At 33.7% G+C, this 24,796-nt stretch overlaps 1 protein-coding gene and 1 pseudogene across 1 annotated transcript; one reads left to right on the top strand and one right to left on the bottom strand.

Moving 5' to 3' along the window:
- Positions 1 to 1,820: 1,820 nt before the first annotated feature.
- LOC120184543 lies at positions 1,821 to 23,524 on the bottom strand (annotated as a pseudogene).
- On the top strand, positions 9,436 to 15,776 carry LOC120184542 (heparan-alpha-glucosaminide N-acetyltransferase-like). Its single transcript, XM_039188974.1, has 13 exons — positions 9,436 to 9,820; positions 12,471 to 12,608; positions 12,746 to 12,827; positions 13,046 to 13,122; positions 13,433 to 13,539; positions 13,829 to 13,946; positions 14,055 to 14,171; positions 14,274 to 14,365; positions 14,618 to 14,684; positions 14,760 to 14,838; positions 14,937 to 15,028; positions 15,172 to 15,315; positions 15,430 to 15,776. The coding sequence occupies exons 1-13, from the start codon at positions 9,494 to 9,496 to the stop codon at positions 15,454 to 15,456; spliced, it is 1,467 nt and encodes a 488-aa protein (XP_039044905.1). The 5' UTR covers positions 9,436 to 9,493; the 3' UTR covers positions 15,457 to 15,776.
- Positions 23,525 to 24,796: the final 1,272 nt, after the last annotated feature.

Genomic DNA, 24,796 nt, shown 5'->3' with positions numbered 1-24,796 from the left:
ATCATATGATTTTAAAAAATCGATTAAAACATATCGGATTTAAACCTTTATTTACATGTCAACTACTATCATTGTTACAAAATACATACTATACATTTATTTTCTGATCTGATCTTTGGAAAGGAGAAACTGACATGTCTTGCATAACTTTTACCAATCTTCCTCTTCTCGGAACCTACGCATGAAACAATCACACGCTAAGTCGTTGACTTAGTGAGGCATATTAAACATAAACTATAACCATATATCATTTCATATAAACAAAAGGTATACATATGCAAATACTATCATATCATACAAAAACATATATCATTAACATGCCTTTCAATACTCATATTATTGTTACTAATTCCTTGTGATCATATAAGCATGTATCAAACATTTCTATACATATCATAGAACACAAATATTTCACAAAGAAACACATATAGCATCATATAATCCATGCAATACCTTTCATACCATCACAAGCATATGCATCTTATATATTGTATTTTTTAGTGTCTCTTTATTAGCCCATGGTACACTGGTGAGAACTGAAGGTATGTGAGTACACTGAGGTTGTGCACAAATGCTGTCACCACAGCTCGTATAAATTACACCGAAGTGCCACGTAGAAATTGTCCCGAAGGACCGCGTAGAAATGTACCGAAGTGCCATATAAGATTGTCCATAAGGACCACAAATAAATTCCTTAAGAATCATATACATATACCAAGGATCAAGTAGGTGTCTCAAAAGACCTCATACATGCTTAAAAGAATACATATACGTCCCGAATGACCACGTAGAATTTGTCCTGAATGACCGCGTAGACCCTCTACTCTTGGCATGCCAACTATACCTCTAGATCTGATGACACATAACATGAGCATTATTTTTCATATTTATCACATATCATATCATCACATAGTTCACTTACACGTAGAACATTTCCATATAATTCATATTCATATGTCACATAGCTTATACTTTGTTCTTATGCCTTCTCATAGACATATATTATTTCTCACGTAGTCACATAGGTCCATATCATATAACATATATCATTTCTCATTTGTCCATGTACGCATGTCATATCTTGTTCGCATATGTTGATATATGCATCACATAGCTCATCACATAGGCATGTATTCTCATATATTCACATAACTTGGATCGAATATACTTGTCATTTCATTATCCTTATTATTCTTATCCTCCTATTAACCCCTTTTACTTACCATATTCATATCAAATAACACATATATATCACAACACCAAGGAACAAACATGTCATCATGTAATTTCTATAACATATTTCATATTCTTATATAATCTTATAGATTATTTATATTGTTTCATATGACTTATCACACTAACACATACTTATGAAAATCATGTAACATATATTATAACCTGGTAACACATATAAATCACAAAGCATTTTAGAATTTACTTCTTACCATAGTAAATTCGTCACTGGCTCATCCTAAGCCAATGTTCATTCTATAACATAAGCACAATTTAAATTGCACTCACCTTAGCCTTGCTTTGATTCAATCCTAATCCTTTGATTATTTCGGAACTTGTTTAGGCTCAATATCTACATAAATATAACATTTCAAAATAACTATCAGAAGCCTAAACTTTAAACTTGATGTTAGTAACTTAAACCGGTTTTATGAACCAAATTCCATTTTTTTCATTTAGGGGGGAATCGATACCCCCCCAGGGGGAATCTGTACCCCCTGCACAATCTGGAAATTTCGTTTAAACCCAGAAAATCACTGTTCATGCCCGAAAATTCACTATAACAACTTAAATTCTTCATGTTTCATTCACTTTTCTATTCTTAACTCAAATATACATACTTAAACTAATTTATATCCATTTATTTCATCTTAAACCTCAAAATTATATTCTCCATATAGAAATCAATAATCATACCAAAATTTTCATGTTATCCAAACTTAATTCAAACACTTCTAACTTCTTATTCTCATAGATGACAAGTCAAATTCAACTTAAAATTCAACTTATCAATTCTATTTCAAGATTTCATTCAAGAACTCAAAATCTTTAATCTCTCCTATACCTTTCATCTTATTGTTTTAGAACAAATTAAGCTTTCCTTAAGCTTAATTATCATCTAATGATCAAAACCCAATCTTTAATTAAACAAATAATCAACTAATGAAGAAACTTACCGTTGCCTTTGAGCTCTTACGGGAGAAGGAAGAAGAAATAAAAATGTTTTCATCTTCCACGTTTTAATCTCCTATTAAAGGTATCTTTTATTGTCAAATGACCATTTTTGCCCTTTAATTCTTTGGATAATTACTAAAAATACTTTCAGGAAATATCCCCAAATAAATCATTAAACTATTCAAATATTTTACTTTAATCACCAAAATCTAAAATTTTACAATTTGATCACTAACCCGGTATTGAGGATGTTACATGACGATTTAAGGTTTACCAAGAGAGAGGTAAGAGATTTGCTTCGACTAGTGAGGCCAAGGTGAGTGCATACTAATATGTATATGGTGTTTATGGAAATGAGACTTACGATTAGTCTATTTCCAATGTTTTGATTGCATGATTCTAAGAATACAAGCATTTTTTTATATGGTTTCTATGTGTACATGAATACAAACATATGTCTATGTGTTATATGCATTGTTATTCATGGAATATGTGTTACATGTTATCTTATGTGATAATGATCTATGTGGATATATGATAACAAAGTATAAGCTATGTGAATTAGATCTACGTGAATACATGTCTATGTGATAAGTTATGTGAAATATATAAATGGTAAAGTGTTAGGAATTGAAGAGGATCAATTTGAAAAACCAAAAATGTGCAAAGGGGGTTAATTGATAATAATTTAATTAGAGAGTAAGAAGAGCAAAAGATGGAAAATTTTGGCACAAGGATTTAAAGTGGTTCGACTTATCAACCAAGTCTACATCCACAACCTTAGCTCCTCACTAAGGATTTTCTAACAAATTCACTAATTTGTTCTTTCTTTTTCAAGGATAAAGAGATAACCTTTACAACTCCCTATCTTTTGAATTGGATAAGATAGAACCAAAACCCTCTTACAAAAGGTAAAAAGAAGTAAAAAATAAACCTCTCAAAGGTAGGGTGTTTACAAGAATTTAGCTTACACAAACACAATATTTACAAGAGAAATGAAAATAAGATTGAAAAACTCTTCTCTTGTGTCTAATTGCTTGGATAGGTGTTTCTAACCTTTCTTAAGTGTCCTAAACTTGTATTTATATGTTGGAATGTTGTTGTGACCGTTACTAGCCGTTGGGAGTGTTTTAGAGCCGTTGGGGATCAAATTTCGTGCAAAATAAAGTTTCCCAGAACATACGGTATCAATACTCCTAAAGGGAGTATCAATTCTACCTTTGTTATATTTAAATCAACTAGTCGTTACTAGCCGTTGGGGCCTGATGGTATCGATACTACTATGTAGAGCAGTATTGGTACCCCTTTGGGTATCGGTACCATTTTTGCATTCTGGAATTTGAGCTATGTTGGTAGTATCGATACTACCTAGTGAGCATCGATACTTCCCTTATCTTTGGTATCGATACCATATGAACATTATCGGTATTGTTCATGAGATATCGATACTGTAAGAACAGTATCGGTACTACTTGTCCAGAAAAACGTTTTGTGCTCAATTCCAAGCTTTTAAATGGACTTTGATTTATTTTTTGAAAGCTTTAAAAAACTTTGAAATTCAATTCAAGTCCAAAAACATTTTGCCTTAATTGTTATATCAAAATATAGTTCAACAATCTCCCCCTTTTTGATATAACAAAACATTTGAAAAATTGGTTTTGGCAAAACTCTCCCTTAGTAAAATGTTTAATGAAAACGATACCAATTTTTGGAAAATATGTGAAAATGTTCAGCTCCCCCTTTTTTCATTAAGAAATTGAATTTTTCAAACCCATACTTCTCCCCCTTTTTGTTATATCAAAAATAATTCAACTTTAAAGTTCTAAAATAACTTTGGATAGTAAGTGCTAAATTTTATCATAAAATCATTTGAAAAATCAAAAGCTCCTCCTCAAAAAGTGCATTCCAAACAAAAATTAGCTTTAAAATCTTGACACTTAAATAAAATTGAATTTCAACAAAGAGTAAAAAACATGTTAGTAGCACATGAAATTCAATAAATCCAAGTCTAAAACACTTTATGCAATACCAATAATTGAAATTAAGTACATGTGCATAAAGTTTTTTTAAACAAATGTTATACATTTGAAGAATTTGATATCAAATGTTAGAGAGATATCTTTAACATTTAAAAACATGCATAAACATTTAAATTTTGATAAAAAAATTATAATTTGTAAAAAACAAAGCATTTGAAAAGTTGATATCAATTGTTAGAGAGATATCATTTGCATTGAAAATCAATTTTGACCAAAATTCATTATGATTAACTAAAAATTATGTAAAATCATTAAAAATTTAAAATGTTCATCATAAAACTTTTTCAACATACATGAGCTGAAAAACAAAACATAGCCATTTAAGATCAAAACTCATGCATGCTTAAAACTAAATGAGCAACCAAATAATCAAAATCAAAAGCATTAAGCTTAGAGGTTACCCATTCATTTTCAAGTGTTCCTAGAGCATCTCAATTTCTTCATTTTCATCACCATTGCTCCCACACACCTACAAGAGACATTTATTTGGATTTTGGTATCGAAATTTCTTTAGATCCTTGGACGTTAGTTTCAATGCCCCTTGTTCCCTTAAGAACTCATACTTGTCTAATTTTAAAAGATTTTATTTTCTTTATGGGACAAGTATGTTCCAAATGACTATAAAAATGACAATGTGAGCATTTCCATTTTTAAACATAATGAGTTGTTTTGAGAAATTAATTCTTTTTCTTTTGTTAAGCTCTCAAGCTTAACTTTCAAATCAAAAATTTTCTTTTTCTAAATCATTGATTTTGACTTTTGAAAGCTCTAAATCATTTTGCGAAATTTCATTTTGATTTTCAAAATCAACTTTGGCTTTCAAAATCAAATCAATTTTAACTTTAAATTTTGAAATCATTTTCTTATATTTGGAATTCATGGTCTCAAACTCCAAATACAACTCATTATAAGCATCTTGTAACTCATCAAAAGAATGTGAATTTAAATGATTAGAGTTAGAAAATACCATTGAATCTCTTTCGATGGCCATGAGGCATAGGTTGACAACTTCATCTTCATTATTGGAGTCATTTTCATCACTCTAAGCCACCACAAATGCCTTTTTCTTGCTTGATCCCTTCTTCTTTAGGAGAGGACATTCATACTTGACATGCCCCGTTCTTTGACAATTGAAGCACACCGGGGGACCCTTTTTCTTGGTTGATTCATGCTTTACTTCCTTGGAAGACATGAATAGCTTGAACTTTTTGAAGAGATTGGCCATCTCTTCTTCTTTATCATCTTCATCCACCACTTCACTTGAATCTTGATAGCTCTAATTGGTGGACTTGAAGACAATGCCTACCTCATTCTTATTCTTCTTTTGCTTCTCTTCATCTTCTTCCTCTTCCTTTACCATCAACTCATGAGTAAGAAGACAACCAATCAACTCATCGAGAGTGAGAGACTTAAGATCTCTAGCTTTGATAATCGACGTCTTCTTCGATTGCCAAGACTTTGGAAGAGAGTAAATCATCATCCTCACAAGCTTCTCATTGAAGATTACTTCTCCAAATCTCTTGAGACCATTGACAATCACGAAAAATATATCCGCCATAGATTTGATATCTTCATCGGGTTTCATCTTGAAATTCTCGTAGCTATGGTTGAGAAGACTTATCTTGGTTTCCCTCACTTCATCGGTTCCTTCATGAATGACTTGGAGCTTATTTCATATATCATTGGCATTGGAACAAGATAAGACTCTTCCATATTCATTCATGCCTAATGCACAAAATAGAATGTGCATAACCTTAACATTGAGTTGGAACTTCTTCTTCTCTCAATCACTTCAATCGTCTATCCCGCCGGTTGGAATGGTGTAGCCTTTCATGATAGAATTCCAAGCTCCTAGATCGTTGGCTTGAATGAAGAGCATCATCCTATTCTTACAATAAGCATAATTTGCTCCATTGAAGTAGGGCGACTTGTTAACCGGTTGTGAATCTTCAATATAGTAGGCACCGGAGGTTGAAACCATTTCTTTGTCAGTTGTGTCGGGAATCGATAGATCTTCTTCGAGGATCGTCTCAAGGTGGTTAAACCTTCTAATTAGTCAAACTCTAATACCGATTGTTAGGATTTGAAGAGGCTCAATTTGAACAACCAAAAATGTGCAAAGTGGGTTTATTGACAATAATTTAATTAGAGAGTAATGAGAGCAAAAGATAGAAAAATTTGGCACAAGGATTTAAAGTGGTTCAATTTATCAACCAAGTCTACATCCACTACCTTAGCTCCTCACTAAGGATTTTCTAACAAATTCACTAATTTGATATTTCTTTCTCAAGGATAAAGAGATAACCTTTACAACTCACTATCTTTTGAATTGGCTAAGATAGAACCAAAACCCCTTTATAAAAGGTAAAAAGAAGTAAACAAATAAACCTCTCAAAGGTAGGGTGTTTATAAGAATTTAGCTCACACAAACACAATATTTACAAGAGAAATGAAAATAAGAATGAAAAATTGTTCTTTTGTGTTTGATTGCTTGAAAAGATTTTTCTAACCTTTCTTCAAGTGTCCTGAACTTGTATTTATATGTTGGAATGTTTTTGTGACCGTTTGTAGCTGTTGGGAGTGTTTTGGAGCCGTTGGGGATCAAATTTCTTACAAAATAAAGCTGCCCAGAACAGAGGGTATCGTAACTCCTAAAGGGAGTATCAGTACTACCTTTTTTATATTTAAATCAACTAGCCTTTACTAGCTGTTGGGACCTGATAGTATCGATACCATGCTCATGGTATCGATACTACTATGTAGAGTAGTATTGGTACCTCTTTGGGTATCGATACCATTTTTGAATTCTAGAATTTGAGCAATGCTGGTAGTATTGATACTACTTAGTGAGTATCAATACTTCCCTTACCTTTGGTATCAGTACCATACGAACAATATCGATACTGTTCATGAGATATCGATATTGTAAGAACAATATCGATACTACTTGTCTAGAAAAACGTTTTGTGCTCAATTCCAAGCTTTTAAATGGACTTTGAATTATTTTTGAAAACTTTGAATAAATTAAATTCAAGTCCAAAAACATTTTTCCTTAATTGTTATATCAAAATATAGTTCAACATAAAGCCCATAGTATATAATATGAGAGTTGAGAGTATAATTGGCATGCCAAGAGTCGAGGGTTCTATGCGGTCCTTCGGGACAATTCTGCGTGATCCTTCGGGACATTTCTACGCGGTCCTTCGGGACATTCTATATGGAACTTCGGTGCATTTTATATGAGCTGTGGTGACAACATTTGTGCATCATCACAATGCACTCACATATCTTTAGTTCTCAGTAATGTACCATGGGCTACTAAAGGAGAGAACATGAATTAACATTGCATGATGGAATAAGTTATTATTGGTTAAATACATGATGAGGTATGTTATTGTTGATTAGATATAGGATGATTTCTGTACATTATGAAAACGTGTGGTTACATGTTTTCATTATTTAATTATTGAATTATATGTCTCACTAAGTATGTGACTTAGCGTGTGAGTGTTTCACACGTAGGTTCAAAGAAACAAGAAGATCCGAGCTAGGACCAATCAACAAGACAATATATCTCAACCGAAAACCAGATCAAAATTTATTAAGCTGTATGTACTTGTGTTATATGATATTTCGTTGGCATGTAAGTGAAAAGTTTATATCAAATGTGCTTTGATCGATTTTGTAAACCTTTTTGATTATATTTATGTAAATTATTCAGCTTTATTTTAATGAAAGTTTAAATTTTCAACTATCTTGTAAAAGAAAATAATTTGAAAAGTCAATGTGACACCTCGAATTTGTATCCGGGTCAGATATGGGTTAGGGGTGTTACACCTTAAACTTTTGAACATTCTAATTTCATCACTAAACTATGACTATCTTTCTAAATTCATCCCCAAACTTTTGAATATTCTAATTTTATCCCCAAATTCATCCAAATATGTAATTTGTTTCGACCATAGGTTAACCTAAAATTTGTTTTTTTTCAAACAAATAATAATATAACTAGGCATAATAATTTTATTAAGAAAGGATATGTTTACTATATGCGTATAGTTTGGGATGGAATTGGAATATTTAGAAAGTTTGGGGACTAATTTAGATTGAAGGTTTATAGTTTGGCGATGAAATTAAAATGCTAAAAATTATAAGGACTAATTTATAATGATAGCCATAGTTTAGGGATGAAATTTAAATATTTAAAAGTTTAAGGACTAATTTAAAATAAGTGTCATACTCTGAGGACATATGATATAATTAACTCTTTATTTTTTGTTTCATTTTAGTATGATTTGTTGCACATGCCATTTTTATGGTAAATTACATCATTCATCACTTAAATATCATCTCACTCCTATTTTGGTCACTAAAATTTAAAAGTTTCTAATTTAACTACTCAACTTCCACATTGCTCTTGTTTTAATCACTCTAATTTATTTTATTAATAATTTTTGTGACATTAAATTATTATTATTATTATATTAATATATAATTAAAATTAAATTAAATTTGAAAGTTAGAGTGATTAAATTATGAGTAATTTGAAAATTAAGTAATTAAATTAAAAAATAAACTTCAGTGAACAAAATAGGAGTGAAAAGATAGTTGAGTGATGAATAATGTAATTTACCCATAAAAAATGTCATGTTGTAACCGTTCCGTTAAGTTTTTAACGACAAATTACCAAAACGAAACAAAAAGTAAATATTAGGTTTGATTTTGAAACAAATGAAAGGTTATGTGCTAAACTTATAGTGTACCCATTATAATATCTTTTATTATATATATACACGTGATCTGTTACAGACTTACATTGTCCAATTGTTAAACAACTTTCTCAAGTTACAATTTTTTAGTAAATTTTGGTTAAATTCAATATAAAATAGAGAAATATTATAAAAATATATATGAGACATCAAATCCATACGTTTACAGTGTTTTTCTTATAATATATTTTGAAAAAATCAAAACTCATTCCTAAATCCTCGTGATCAAAGATATTAATGCAATCTCTTATCTTGATTCTGGACTCCTGATTCCTATAAAAAGATATATTAAATCGTTTTATTTGTTGTTTCTTCTTCTAATGCTTTGTGGCTTTCCATTAACAAGCATTGTCTTTATATATAGGAATCCTGGGTAGAAGCTTCATCAAATATCTCTCAGGTTCTTCTCACATAAAGCCTTTCGTTTTCCTTTTTATTTTTATCTTTTCAAATCCTGGAACGAGATCCTTACGAATTAAGCGAATTTTGGTTTGATTGATGGAAACAGAAGATTGTAGAGAGCGGCAAATGGCGATCGAGTACGAACCAATCAAGGGATACGCTAATGATTCGGAGGGTTCCGTTTATGCGCAAGACAAGTATTTGGGCATTGGTATTGATATAGACAATGCAGAGAAAATCCAAGATGATGATGAGAAGAAATTGAGTCAGTTGGCTATTCAGATCTCCTACCCGAACATTGTTAACAGAGGTGAAGAAAGTCCCTTAGTCCCCACTTCCACCTCAACAAACCTTCCTCTCCACCGCCAACAGCCGCCGCAGCGGCTCGTTTCCTTGGACGTTTTCCGGGGGCTCACCATTGCGGTAATATCTCCTCTCTCTTTTTTACCTATCTCCGCAGTTCTCGATTTTTACTGCTTGACCTTTTGCTTTCTACGGTACACGCGTAAAGGCAGTAGAACACGAGATGTAGTGGTAATTATTTCTTAATTTTTAGTTAACACAACCTCGGTTCGTCCTCCATAAATTTGCATTGAAAATATATTTTGTATTATTCTTATAACACTAATTTAGATGATGATTTCATTATAAATTATTAATGCGTTCATCCGTTAGACGTGCTTTCAGTTATTGATTTATGCTTATCAAGGTTATATTTCTCACAAATTTAATAATAAAAAAAAGCCACTTTAAAAAGTAACTTTTTGATCTTTCATATAAAATAGTTTTCATTGCTTTTTAAATGGAAATATCTCCATCAAGAGGTGCTAGGTCGGTTGAGATTTTTCCATTAGATTATAGCAAATTTAATTTGATCCGGATAAATGCATTTAGTATTTTTCCATTTTTCTTTCGTTGACTCGTAGTTGGGCTAGAATCTTAACATAGTTGAAGATTTTCCCTTTTTTTAATGTATTTCGTTAATTATTATCTATCATTATTTTTTGACCAATTATTATCTATCTATATGTTAAAATCTGAAATTTGCTGTCATTGGTTATATCAGGCACCAATTTAGTTAAAAATGACAAATTTTTAATGGTATTTTTATCTTTTTATTTTTATATACTTTAATTAAAATAAATTTAAAATGACTATTTAAGATTTGAACATGAAAATAATAGATCTAAATACAAATCATTTATTACTCTCTATATTTGGTGAGTAAACTTTGATAAAATATTTTGTATATAAAATATTTTCTTTCACTCAGAGTCTGGGTGATAGAATCTCGTTATTAAAAATAATAATAATAATGATAATTTTGTAGTAAATGCAGAAAGTGTCAACTTTCTTTTATCTGTGTCCTTTTTTTAAGAGAAAAGATGGTAAACAAAAAACGCTAAAGAAAGAGAACGTCCATTCTTTTCATGGGCATGGATGCCATATCATTTTGGCCTTTTGGGATATTGTTCACCCGAATCCCATGTACGTTTTCTTATTAGTTGGTTGTCTAGCTGCTCTGTTATCTTTCTTTCCATCTTTCCATCACGTCTGAATGAAGCATCCCTTCTGAATGAATCTGATTCCTTTCCTTCCATTTTAAGCATCCCTTCCGAATGAATCTGATTCCTTTCCTCGCATTACACCTTTTCCAATGCAGTATAACAAGATAATTTTCCAATAATTTTTTTCAGTTAATTATTATGTATATGCAGGTAATTCAAATATATTAATATTCACATGTTCAAGAAATATAAAATCAGCATGGAAATCATAATGTGATATTGTCATAAGGTATAGTCGTGCATGTATCATTGACTATACATACACTGATTTTTCTTACCGGAAAATATCATAGTAATAACAGTTTATTGTGGAGCAAGATTGGGTATGTTTGTGTTGTGTCTAATTTTCTTGAGACCGTTGGAGTACTTGTTTACCCCGCATTGACACATGGACATAAATCGTAATGATTTTGATTGGCAACTATTAGCTCATGGGACATGGCAATGGAGAAGCTTGTTTATTTATTTATTTTTGATAGAAAGCTTGTTTATTTTATTATTACCATTATTGTGATTCCACTTTTTACTGTTATTTTGTTGCCCAAAATTCAGTTTTAACTTACAAGGAGTTAGAGCCTGGAAGACATGAAAGATACAAAACAAAAAGTTTCCATTATTACTATATTACCCTGTTTGGAGTGAGTATTCAATATGATTATGTGCCCAAAACTGATATACTACACCTTTTGAAGTGTTTGGAGGATCAAACACTAGTAACTTAGAAAAAAGAATGAAGAGTTTGGGTAGCAAAACTATTTTATATAGATTTATCATGTGTTTTTTATTTTTCAATTAGTGGAGGTTCTAGATAAAGAATCTAAATTTTCTAGAGCATGTGATTTTTCTAAAATTCTCGTGTGTTTAGACCCTTTCAACTATATAATGCATTATAACCTTAATGTATAAATCATAAGTTTGTAATTGATACATGTGTCCTTAACATGGTATGATCAAGGTATAGCATCTAATATTTATTCCTAAAAGCCTCTGATATGTTTTGTATTTTTTCTATCCATCCGCCCCCTATCTCTGTTCTCTGGATATTTGGGGCAATGTAATGTTCTTCAATCCTTCCTGAGATTGCAATTTTATTCTACACTTGGATTCATTAAATATGAAATTTTATCATTTCCTATCAGTTTAAGGTTAAGTATTTTGGATGATTAATCACCAAATTGACTCTTCAACAGTATGAATCAGTAAAGAACGTGAATTAAGATGGTGCCTTTCGGTTAGGGACTGTAGGATGTTTGAACTTCAAACTGATTCTAATATATAAGATGTCTTCCTTGTTAAAAGGAAACCTTTCAGACCATTCAAGAAAATCATGATGTATATTCTATCTCAAAATGTTAATGTCAATATCTGTTATAAGCTTTTCAGTATTCGTACAAATTTTCATTTCATTTTATTTTCTTGATTTCAGCATTGTGTTGTTTCATCAGTTTGGATATGCTCTGATTATTCTAAATAAATATGTTTTCTTATTTTATTTTTTTCCGCAGCTAATGATACTTGTAGACGATGTTGGTGGCCTTCTTCCAGCTATCAATCATTCACCATGGAATGGTTTAACCCTTGCAGATTATGTCATGCCATTTTTCCTCTTCATAGTTGGTGTTTCACTAGGACTGACATACAAGGTACTGCTTGCATCTCGAATGTATCGTTTTTGAAGAACATTTTTTATACCTGTAAAATGAGATTAATGGATCTTGCCATTTTCATGCTCTGTTAGAAAGCAGAAATACTTCTATATCACTGTTTATTCTTTGCACAGAGAGTGTCTTGCAGAGTTACTGCAACTAGAAAGGCAATATTGCGGGCGCTGAAGCTTCTGATTTTAGGCCTTTTTTTACAAGGTATCTCTTTATTTCTTTAACCCTGTACAACATATCAATATATCATGGCTGATGGATATATGTATGCATTTTCGTACCACACTTCTAGGGCAGACCTCTAACATGAAATGATTAGTGTGTTTGAGTAGTCTGATGATTAATGTATCACATGCGTATTTATTTTGTTAATTTCGAATACAGTTTTGTCTCATAATCTGTAATTTTTTTATCACTAACAGGAGGCTTCTTCCATGGGATCAAGAATTTAACATATGGGATTGATATTGATCAAATGAGGCTGATGGGAATACTGCAGGTGTGCTTTCTCACAAGTTCATTTTTTTTCTATGAATGGTAGAATAATGAATGAAAGTGTTCCATGGTTGCTTCTTAGTTTCTCCTTAATGTACAGTATGCTAAGCAAATTAACTGTTACAAGTTGGTTTTTTAGGTGCTTTATTACAGCATTAGTCCATTATTTCTCAAACATCTTAGCAAGTTTGAGGTGGAAATGTTTTAGGATCGAAATGGGCTGAAATTTAGTTGTGCAGTTATAAGTAATGCTAATTATTTACTATATGATAATATATTGTTCTCTTTTGCTTTTTCCCGGCCCTCCTTCCCAGAGAATTGCAATAGCATACTTAGTAGCTGCATTGTGCGAGATTTGGCTGAAGGGTGATAATCATGCAACTTCACAGTTAGCTCTGCTGAGAAAGTATCAATTTCAGTGGTAATTGTTTTTTAAGCCTATGGTAACTCATTTTTATTCTGACATGCATATATACCAATTACCATTTACATCCGAGCAGAGCTTCATTATGCAGTATTTTTTAAGAACTTAGTTTAATCCTTTTACTCGATATGTGGAAAGATAAGCTTCAAGTTCTTTATTCTCCATTTTTGTCTCTCATGCCAAAGGTTCATTTCTTTTTCACCAATGCTTTTTAAAATTACATTCTCATTGTTCTTTCCTAGCTCAAATTGTTAACCAATGTGCTGTCTCTCTTTCTCACTCTCAGGCTTGCTGCTTCTGTGCTTGCTGTCATATACATTTCCTTGTTATATGGCTTGTACGTACCCACTTGGCAATATCAGATTCCAGATTCAACTTCTTCCTCGGCACCAAAGATTCTTTCAGTTAGTTCCTCTTTCCTTTGTGAAATTGTCTTGCATTTGACTATAACATACTTTGACAAAAGGAACAAGTCACTTAGCTCAGGTTGTCTTGTCCATTTCCATTCAAAGGTGAATTGTGGAGTACGTGGTGACACTGGACCAGCTTGTAATGTGATTGGAATGATTGATCGTAAAATACTTGGTATTCAACATTTGTACAGGAAACCTGTATTTGAAAGAACAAAGGTGCGCTCTCCAGCCAAAGCTTGTTTCAGTTGCTTATTTGCATCATGTACTGCCCTTAGCCCATTAATTTCAGTTTTTTGTACTCTTTCCCCATTTCAATAGCAATGCAGCATTAACTCACCTGATAATGGCCCATTACCTTTTGATGCCCCTACTTGGTGCCAAGCCCCTTTTGAACCAGAAGGACTTCTGAGGTTTGTTTACAGTATCTTCCTCGCCTTCTGAAATGCATTTTTCACCATATCTTAAATTTCCTGGGAATCTAAGATAATATGTTCTATCCTTTTGTCCAAATAAGTAGTATTTGATAAGAGTAACAATGAATCATGTGCACTATTGTAAAACCACATTTCATAAGCAAACACGAGGTCAAAAAGGTATGGGCTACAATTTTCAGTGTTCTTCAGTTTTGTACTTATGGATGACCTTGTATGCTCTACTTGTAGTTCAGTGATGGCAGTTGTGACCTGCTTGGTCGGTTTACATTATGGGCATATGATTGTCCACTTTAAGGTGACAATTTCATTTCCATTTATTGCTTTTCATTTCTCACTAGAAACTTATCAATGATTAGTGTTTAAAATGTAGGATCACCGTGATCGAATTCGTCTGTGGCTAATTCCATCTTCAGCTTTTCTAGTCTTGGGGCTTGCCTTGGACATTTTTGGTAAATGGTTTTTTTAATACTCTAGCAGCAGTTAGCATCTGCATTAGTAGCACTCTGTCAGTGGTCTCATCATCAGGCTATTTGCTTTCTTGTTGTAGGAATGCATATTAACAAGGCTCTTTACACATTCAGTTACATGTGTGTTACTGCTGGTGCTGCTGGCTTTCTCTTTGCCGGAATCTATCTACTGGTATATCAATGAATCCTTTTCACATCTATTGTAATTATGCCAATTTACTTAGATAGTCTTTGTTTCATCTAACTGCGATGGTGGAAAAACACAAAGTGAATTCATTTTCCCAACTTATAAAAATTAAAGAAACTTTGAAACAGGTTGACATCTATGGATATCGACGCATGGCATCAGTGTTGGAGTGGATGGGAAAGCATGCATTGATAATATACATCCTTGCAGCCTGCAACATCATTCCAATCATCATACAGGGATTCTATTGGAAGCAACCCCAAAATAACATTGTAAGTTGTGTGTATAAGCTTCTCTGCCATTTCATTACTGCTTTCAATTTCGACTAGCCTACTCGATGTTTTGCAACCTAACATAGCCTTGATTGAACTTGTACTACTATCCAGCTTAGCTTAATTGGAATTGGAAGATGAAGTGACCATTCTGTTGCAGTCCATGGAAATATTGGTTTTTTCTCTACCTCTTTTATCAACTTCCTACTGTGATTCTCTCTCTCTCTCTACTTAAGTTGACCTCAAACCGGAGTGAGAAAATAGAGGTATAGTGTAGGCAGGTGGAAAATATGTTTTGTATATCAAGAGTACTGAGCAGAGCAATGCTTTCTTGAGCATTCTACTTCCAAATATTTTAGGACAATTTGATATCATCTCTATTGATTGAAGATCTAATGATATTCTTATCATTTTGGCACTGAGAAACCAGCTTAATTGGAAATGAAAGGGTTATTTTTTTATTGCATTTATTATTACGAGAATTTACCTTTTGCCATGCTTTGGAAAATGAGTGAAATTTTGAACATATTAATTATGCTAATATATTGGGTAAAGTACACAAATGATCCATTGATTATAAAATGTTACTTTGTTGAATTTCTTAGCTATTTTGTACGTGCTCTATAGACAGAGATCATTTATGTACTTCATCTTATATATAATAGATACAATGACTTAATTTTTAAATAAGTGAATATAGAATTTAAATCGAATTACAATGATAATATAAAATATAGATAAATTAAGGCTTAGTACATATACAATACTGAAAGATACACAAAAAGTCAAATTTCATATAAAATAAATTATTAATTTGTGAATTTGGTAAAAAAATTGTTTTATTTTTAAAGCAATGAAATATCACAAATGTTACACATACATTTCTTTTTTCTTTAATCTTGATCGCTCAATCGATAGATTTAAAAAAGATGAGATGAATGTATTACGATATAATAAATTATACAAATACCACGCACCAGCAATGCTATTGATAACTATTATTTACAGAAGCTGTAACCAATATATAGAGAGGGAGGGGGTTAAATCAAAAGCCTGCCCACAAGTTTTATCAATGAATTACGCCATAGGTCTTTTTTCAAATTGGTAAACTGTAGAAGTCTCAACAACATCCATCAACTACAATTGCAATTACATACTACTGTCTAATGCTTCCTTCAGTTTCCTTCCCAATGCAAATGCCAAAGGCGGAGGAACCGCATTTCCGATCTGCCGATGCTTTTCTTGAATCTTACCAGAAAACTTGTAGCCATCTGGGAAACCCTGTAAGGAAAGGCAAGAAAACCCATTAGAACTTATACCAATGTTTTCAACTTCATTCTAGCCTTCATAAACCACAATGGCAATGAATGTTTGAACGACTTACTTGAGACCGAGCACATTCACGAACGGTCAAAATCCTGCCCTGTTCAGGATGAAAGCACATTCCAACCTTGCCCATTGGTTGAGGGTCTGTGGTGGAAGTAGGGAAGTTCCCTTCCCAATTCAACCTTCCAAATAGCCCTTTCCATTGATTGTGCCTTTTGGCTGTATTTGGTAGGCACCATGGTATTAAATCTACCAATTGTCCAGTAGAGAGTTTTACCTGTAATTTTAAGGAAACAATAATCCAGCAGTTCAACAATTTCATTCTGATTACATTTCAAATGAACAGATGCAAAGAACAGTTTGTTGATGTACCTTCTCATCTGGAAGGTCATGCCAATCTGCACCTGGTCGCTTTGGAATCTTTTGACACCGAATCAGATTAAGCTCATTCATTTCCTTTGATATATGATCGGTAAGGACAGCCATGTCTCCTCAAATTTTCTTTTGAAACCATGAGAGGGGTTCACTTTGATACTGCAGAAATAGAACTTGTAAATTGAATATGCATATAAAACTTTGATAGCATGAAGCAATTTCGAAGATATAATTTTCAATCTAGCTACCTCCAAATTTGTCTTTGAGGCCCCATTTCCTACAGCTGGCAGATCACCAATTGTATCTCTTACAGTAATTGAACGAAAAGGGGCTCCACTTGCAGTTCTTTTTACAGCTGCATACTGCAAATTATGTGATAATGTGACTTTCAACTCAGGAGCAGCAAAGACATGCATTGGCTCTGGCATTCAGGAAGTGTCTCTTCAGGGGAAGCTGCCAATATGAATGCTCGTTTTCTGGACTGGGAAACTCCATAGGCTCCAGCTTCCAAAATACCAAACCTCACCTAAACAGGCAAAGCAGAATATCACACATGACTACTCACATATTTGTATACTTACAAAAAAAGGATACATGCTATACATATATTGCTGTTAGCTGCAAGGAATATCTACCTGATAACCCATTTCAAGAAGTGAAGCCAAAGTTAACTTAAATGTCTGTCCTTTATTGAATGACACAAAGTTCCTCACATTCTCTAGGAGGAAATATTTAGGCCGGAAGTATTCCGCAAATGATAAGAATGCTAAAATCATCTCACATTGTACTTTACTCCATGTACTTTGGTTAAATCTATTCATTCCTGAGAAACCCTGCAAAGTAAGACAGGTTTGCTCTTAGTGGAACATTTATTAATTGCCCCAGAGACTAGAAGAACAAAGGAAAGATATAATATTTAATACCTGGCATGGAGGACCTCCATTGATGAAATCTACTTGCCTAGGAAGTGGCAAGTTATTAATCTCTTTCTCATCAAGTGATGCAGCTAATTCAGCTGCCTCAGAAGTGGAGATGCAGTCATCTACATCCCCACACTTCTCCATAATATCCCTGTATTACAACTTATTTTTGAGTTATTAGCATTTTGAAAGGGAACATAGGAGGAGAGCTAACTTGCCATACTGACCTAAGAATCAAATTGCAGATTTTAATGAACACCAAAGACTCAGGATGATTGAGTTTAAATGCATCTCCAGCAGGCTCTTCATATTCAATTGCCCATTTAGTTAATGATGCCCCTACATGAGTAAAAACAGAAGGTTGGACATAAAGTGCTTCGGAAATAGATACAGAGAAGCACATTAACGTTGATGAAATAGAATAAAGGCAGACAGTACCAGATTGGTGCAATCCCTCTGAAAGGCCACCACAACCTGCAAATATGTCTAACGTAGCCAAGCAGTTCTCCTGAGATGCTTCTTTTTGTTTCTCAACTTCTAACTCATTTTCTTCCTGTTTACCCTTTCCTTTTTTCTTTTGATATGCAATTTCATTATCCACAATTCCATTTGAGTACCTTAGTTTTATTTGAGCCGGTGCCAATCAAAAAACAAGGGAAGTTAATTCATCCTCAAAAGGTACAAACATTTTATACATGCAAACAAAAGTTTCCATGAAAATGATTTCATAAGTATCATTCCCAACAAGCACTACAAAAAAGGAAACAAAAGGAAATTACCTGCTTCAACGATCCCTTGGAAGGATCGTATATGCGGTCACAAAAGAAGATATGATGAAAGATTGCTGGAGCATTGCATGCTGGAAGGTCGTTCTTCTTTCTAACTTCACATTTTCCTTCTATTGCCTCAACAAACAAAACATGTGTTTCTTCACTACAATAGACCTGAAAATGAAACCATATAAATTTATTAGAACACCATAGGAAAATGTGTAAATTATATGACCATATGAAGTTTTAACTGACATCAAATTTTAAGGTAGCACCTACTCTCTTATATCAGAATTGTATGCCTTCTCAGCCGAAATGTCTTCTGGTCGGAAAAATCTCCTGACCTTAATCTGGGTGGATTCCTCTGCAACTTTTTTCTGGCCTTTTGGGACAATAATCTCCAGCACTTGACACACAACATAAGGCTTCAAGCCTATATTCCTCCCACTCTTAAAGTATTCAGTCTCAGCCCTTTCTACCGAAAATTCATGTGGGCTTATATAGACATAATCATGGAGAGAGTATTCAGTTCCCTTGTATACAAAACCTGTTTTTAATGGATTCACTATGAACATTTCTGTCCCTCTCAGCATCTTTAACTTGGCAAGAATAGCAGAATCCACAACCCAAACCCAAAGTATCAAAGGGGAGTTTAAAGAATGCACCTCTTTCAGGGTAATACAAGCTTTTACAACAATAATCCATTGGAAGTCCTTTTCTCTTCCGCTCCTCAGCTTCAGCTCTATCATGTTTGTCCAAGTTGGCATTATCTTTCCCATGCTGATATCCCCAAGGCCTTACCCAAATATCTACTACTACAGTCTGCTTCACATCCTCCAATTCAAAATCTGCACAATGATATGTTAGAAACACCTCTCTCTCATTAGCTGCATTGCCCAGTACAGTTTCAGATCCTCTCTGCATCATTCGTCCGTGAAACATTTTTCTTCCCTTTGAAGTTTCAAACATGTACTCCACAAAATAGATTGCAGGAAGTTCGTAATAATCAACCTCAATAGATATAGCCTTTCCAACCACAACTACTTCTCCATGTACAAAGGCTTGTTTATAAAGAGGTTCACCAGAGCTTGTTTTGCTTACAGGCTCTCCATTCCATCTTACTTCCTCCTTGGAACACTGTCTAGATTGCCTTGATACAGAAGGAGACTTCTGAATCTCCTTTGAATTTGATTTATCTTCTTCAGCATCAGCACAATCACCAGAACCAGCATTAGCGTCAGCATCAGCATCAGCATCAGCATCATCATCTTCATTTTCCTCTTCTTCCTGATTTTCATCTTCATCTTTCACCTCACAGTTAGCTTCATCCTTCAAATCTTCTGGCATGTAGTTTGAATAGAATTCACCCCATATTCTGTTGATAAGCCTTGTTGTGGTTGCCTGCATAGCCTTTCTTTTAGAAACTACAGGCATCATGGCTGCTCGTGGATTCAGATTTGGTTCACTTGTGTGTACAACTTTCTTCTTCTTCACTAACCATTTTGTTTGGTGTCTCTCCTCCATTTTATTGGCAAGGCCAACCACAAATGCACACTTCTTAATCTTCTCATCAGGAAACTCTGCAAAGAGTTGTAGTATTATCTGTCAATGCACAACAATATATCTTTCAACAGCTGCTGGATCAGTAGATATAAAAGCACGATTATCCTTCTTTAACTCGGACACTCTCCTGATGACATCATTGAAAGAGAGGCGTGATACTCGGCTTTGCTCCTTCAACAATGCAATAATGCTTATCGCAACCCTTGCAGTTTTGAGTACTGGTTCATACCAAGGAAGATACTGCTTTGATGGTTTTCCAAGTCTATACCTGGAAAAGAGAGAGAGAGAGAAAATTAAAGGTCATTATGATTAAAATTAATGATTTAATGAAGATTTTTTTTTTGGAGATTTTGCATATTAGTAGGCAATTTTAAAAAACTATATTTTTTCTATCACTTTTATAGTTATTTCTCTGCAAGCATTGTAGATCAAACATTGGTTAGGGGGAAATTATAGCAGCTGGTGAATCCTTATGTAAAAACATAAGACAATACCGGGCCATGTCTGTCCTTATAGATATGAAAATCATTGATGATCCAAATTCAATCATCCATTCCTTAATAGCACTCAAAAAAATTGGAATCCCATCAGCATTCACTGCACTCGAAGAACCTGAAGAAGACCGACTAAGGTCATCATCAAGACAGAATCCACTCCCATCATCAGCAGTCATAACCCCAGAACCAAAGATGGTAACATCAATGTCAGCACATGGCTTCATTGGAAGAAGCTCCAAGGAAATCAACCTTGAGTCTGAGTTGTAAAATGACCAATTGTGAAGCATGCTTCGAGGAAGATCCTCAGGATCACACACATCAATGTCACTTTCAAAAACTACAAGCTCGTCAGTTTCTTCATTAGAATTCTTGTAGTATGCTGGAAGAGGATAATCGTTAGCAATCTCATCTTCATTGATCTTGATGTAGAATTTGTTTGACACGGAGGATGAACCTTGATTCTTCTTCTGTTTCATAGATTTCCAATATTCTTCCTCTTGCAAAAGTTTTGCCAACTTGCATCCTCATCTTCCTCAGTTGTACAGGTAGATGAATATGCCTCATCCATTTTGCTCTCTCCCTTTCCTTTTTTACCAATAGTCAGAGTCCCACCAGAAAATGCCGTCATTCCTTGCCCTATATTTTCACGCTTCCTACTTTCATCTCTAAGGGCAGCAAGAACAGGCAACCCTACAAATACCTAGCCATTCTTTGATGTCTCATCCAAACCAATCAGTTGATTATAAATAAACTCTCCCTGGGAAATGACAAAATCCTTAATTGATGCCCCACGAGAGAAGATCTTGCTTCCACTCATTGACCGAACAACAACAGCAAGCAACTCATCAAGACTTAAGTCAGGATTTCCACCAGAAGGCTTTGAAAGCTTTTTATAAATCTCTACACAAGCACGAGCTTTTTCAAAGAAATGCTCATAAAACTTTTTATAGCTGCCACCTGGTTTACAGCAGAATTAGTCAGCTACGTCAGTTGAAAGCCATATCACTGGACAACCATCTTCATAACCAGAGATGTCCCAAGACTCAACACGTCCAAATCCTTCACATCTAACAGTCTTTTTCTTTTCCTTTTCCTTTTCCTTGTCAGAAATTTCTTCAAATGGCAATATCAAACCAGTTATGAACATGTCATTGACTTCCAACATTTCAAGATGTTGAGGAAGACCTTCGAAATTATGCAGAACAAAATCATTGAGCCTCCTATTAGGTCGACCCTCATCTTTTTCACAAGTCAGCCGTACAGCTACAATTTCATCATCTACTACCATATCCTTCTTTGTCTCTACAATTGAATCTTTTTCAGACATGCAGGCAGATTTCTCCTTAAAATCTGTACAGGCAGCAGCTCTCCTAGGCCTTTTTGAAGCTGGTTCCCCATTTTCAGGAGCAATATTATGCTTCTGAGCTTTTTTATCAGTTGCCATTTCTTTCTTGGCGGAAGATGTATTCTTGCCTTTCTTATTCTTCTTTATTTCTGAATGCAAAAAGGAAAAAAAGAAACAGTTTGAACTTGAGCTTAGTTGGTTGAGAAATATTAGTAGCTTAACGGGAAACTTAAGTGCTGTAAAAAAAAATAAGAGATTAATGTAAAAGAGTAAGATTTTCCAGATTTCAATGAAAGATTAAAAGCTCTTCCTCTCATTTCTCTTTTCCTCTTTTGATTCTTAGTTTCTCTTTGATTCAATAAAGCTAGTTCATCTCTTTTTGAGTTTACAGATCAAATCTTAGTTCTTACAGCAATGTGTATCAACATGCTTCTTAAGTATACTTGCAACTTATGAAAGTAGTCTAACAGTCTTGTTTTGCTAATAAATGGAGGACCAACTAAGTAGAAACTTGAAATCACACAGAAAACTACAAATGCACAAATCTAGTGAAACAGGTTAGTCAAATCAAAGCTTCGAAGAACAAAAAAAAGTCCCAAACATCAAATCCACAAAAAAGATCATGCGGAGATGGCCCATTAAAATAAAACAAACTGCATTAAGGTTTAAAATACAAGCCAGTAATTAAATCAACCAACATGCAGAAACAAGAAAATCATTTAAAATAACAAAAAGAACCCATACTCTTGAACGACAAAATTTGAAATTTCATATCTATGCCGCAATATCCGGTAATAAGAAATGTAAATTACAAAACAAAATATAAAAAAGGAGAGATTTTTATTGAACATGAAACCAAAAACAACCTGCTGTCACCTGATTGGCTTAGTCTAGATCAGATGACCTATCTCTAGCTGTTAGTCTACAGTCTTTTTTCTCTTATACACAAGAATAAATCCGTCAAAAAATAATAATAATAACCCATTGATGTATATGGGCCCAGCCCCCTTCCCTTTTCTTTTCGGAACGGCTAATCAAAATTTAACACTCGGAACTGAATATAGAGATTCAATAATTCTGTCAGGAAAACAGAAAATTAAGGAGAAAAATAATTAACCTGAAGAAGAATTGTTAGAATCCAAAAGAGCGACGGATCCCATGATCTGGAGAGGAGACGGCTGTTGGATCTCCAAACCTGTACCCCAAACTCTGTTTGCCTTCTTTCACTGTATTTAGTGAAGGTAAAGATAGGAGGAAGAACACTTTACATTATAAAACAAATAATGGAAAGAAACAAAGAAGGCGGGAACACTGATTTTGGAAAAGAAAATGTTGGCGCCATTCCTGTCAAAATGAAAATTTTCTACCGTTTTTATTTTTTTTACAAGTTTCCCCCAAACACCAAAAATATCAAAAGTTCTCCCTTTTCCGCCTAAACCACGATAATGCCATGCCAGACTAGTATGAAAAATATATAGAAAGCCACGTCAACACATTAGGACCAAATCAAATTTGTTATGTGTTTAATCATTTGGTACAACTTGAATAAAATTAGCTTAGAAAATTATGTTATAAGTTTTTATTATATCTAATCTGAATCTATTGATCAATAGATTAAACATCAATATTTATATAAAAAAAATATAAGATTGATATATGAACCAAGCGACCTCGATGATTAAGGGATTTGTTGTTATCATTTGAGTTATCGGGTTCAAGCATTGTGTATACAAGGATATAAGTCTTCATTTTCAAAGAATTGAGAATCTTTGAACATATATTACATTGTGTTCTTATAACTCCATAAAAAGGTTGGATTAGGACATTTTCACTTAAGTTATTGATTGTCTAAAAGCCCATATAGAATCATATAGATGCATTTAGGAGCAAATAGTTGCATGTGGTGGATATATTTTGTCGTGACATTTTATTTTGAAAAATGGATACGTGTTATGGGGAAGGTGTGTTGTTTAATGATGTGCAAGATTTGGGAACAAGGATGTGCAAGGAGAATTGTCGCGACAAATTGGAAATGCTGAGCAAAATGTGAATACCGTGGCAACTCAGACGACATTTCTAGGTAGAAAAGACAAAAGCATATATTTTTATTAAAACCAATTGTATTTGTCTACACGTGCTCTTTGTTGTAGCCACCTAGGAGGGGACCACTGCCACCTTTATAGCACCCCTTACGTGAAGGGAATGAACCTTAGTGTACCATGGGAATTTTGACATAAATCCCTAGGTTTATTCCCCACTATAAATAGGATATGAGGTCACCATATTTAAGGGGACTTGATTTTGAAACATTTGAGCTGAAACTTTAAAGAGAAGAGGTGGTTGGAAGAAAAAGTTTCCCCTTTTTCTTTCTCTTCATCTTTTCTGTGGCATTCCTCCATTAACAAGCTCGAGGAAGTGGCTAGCTAGGCGTCTGATAGGAGCTAGTAAGCTAAGGTAGTTTGTGGTGGCCAAGGGGAGCTCTGACAGTGCACGTTGAAGGCTTTTTCTCCATCCTTTTGCTGTTTTTTCTCACTTATCACATTTAGGTTGTAAGGAACTGATGGATTTTATGATTTATTTCATGGATTATTTGAACCCCACCATGAACTAGCTTTATTTGGTGAGAGTTCACTATGGATGTTTAAGTTTTTTTTTCTTTAATGGATGGTTGTTATTTTTCCGTGT

The sequence above is a fragment of the Hibiscus syriacus genome, unplaced genomic scaffold (genome assembly GCF_006381635.1).
Source record: "Hibiscus syriacus cultivar Baekdansim isolate YM2019G1 unplaced genomic scaffold, ASM638163v2 tig00112921_pilon, whole genome shotgun sequence".
In the NCBI taxonomy this organism is placed as follows: domain Eukaryota; kingdom Viridiplantae; phylum Streptophyta; class Magnoliopsida; order Malvales; family Malvaceae; genus Hibiscus; species Hibiscus syriacus.
Note: the sequence above shows the minus strand (reverse complement) of the source record. Positions and strands in the feature narration are given on the sequence as shown.

Excerpts from the sequence above, each read along its gene's own strand:
- LOC120184542 (XM_039188974.1), top strand. The coding sequence starts at position 9,494 with ATGGAAACAGAAGATTGTAGAGAGCGGCAAATGGCGATCGAGTACGAA. Across the intron at positions 13,123-13,432 it reads GGCTGATGGGAATACTGCAG|AGAATTGCAATAGCATACTT; the intron begins GTGTGCTTTCTC and ends CCTCCTTCCCAG. Across the intron at positions 14,839-14,936 it reads GCTTGCCTTGGACATTTTTG|GAATGCATATTAACAAGGCT; the intron begins GTAAATGGTTTT and ends TTCTTGTTGTAG.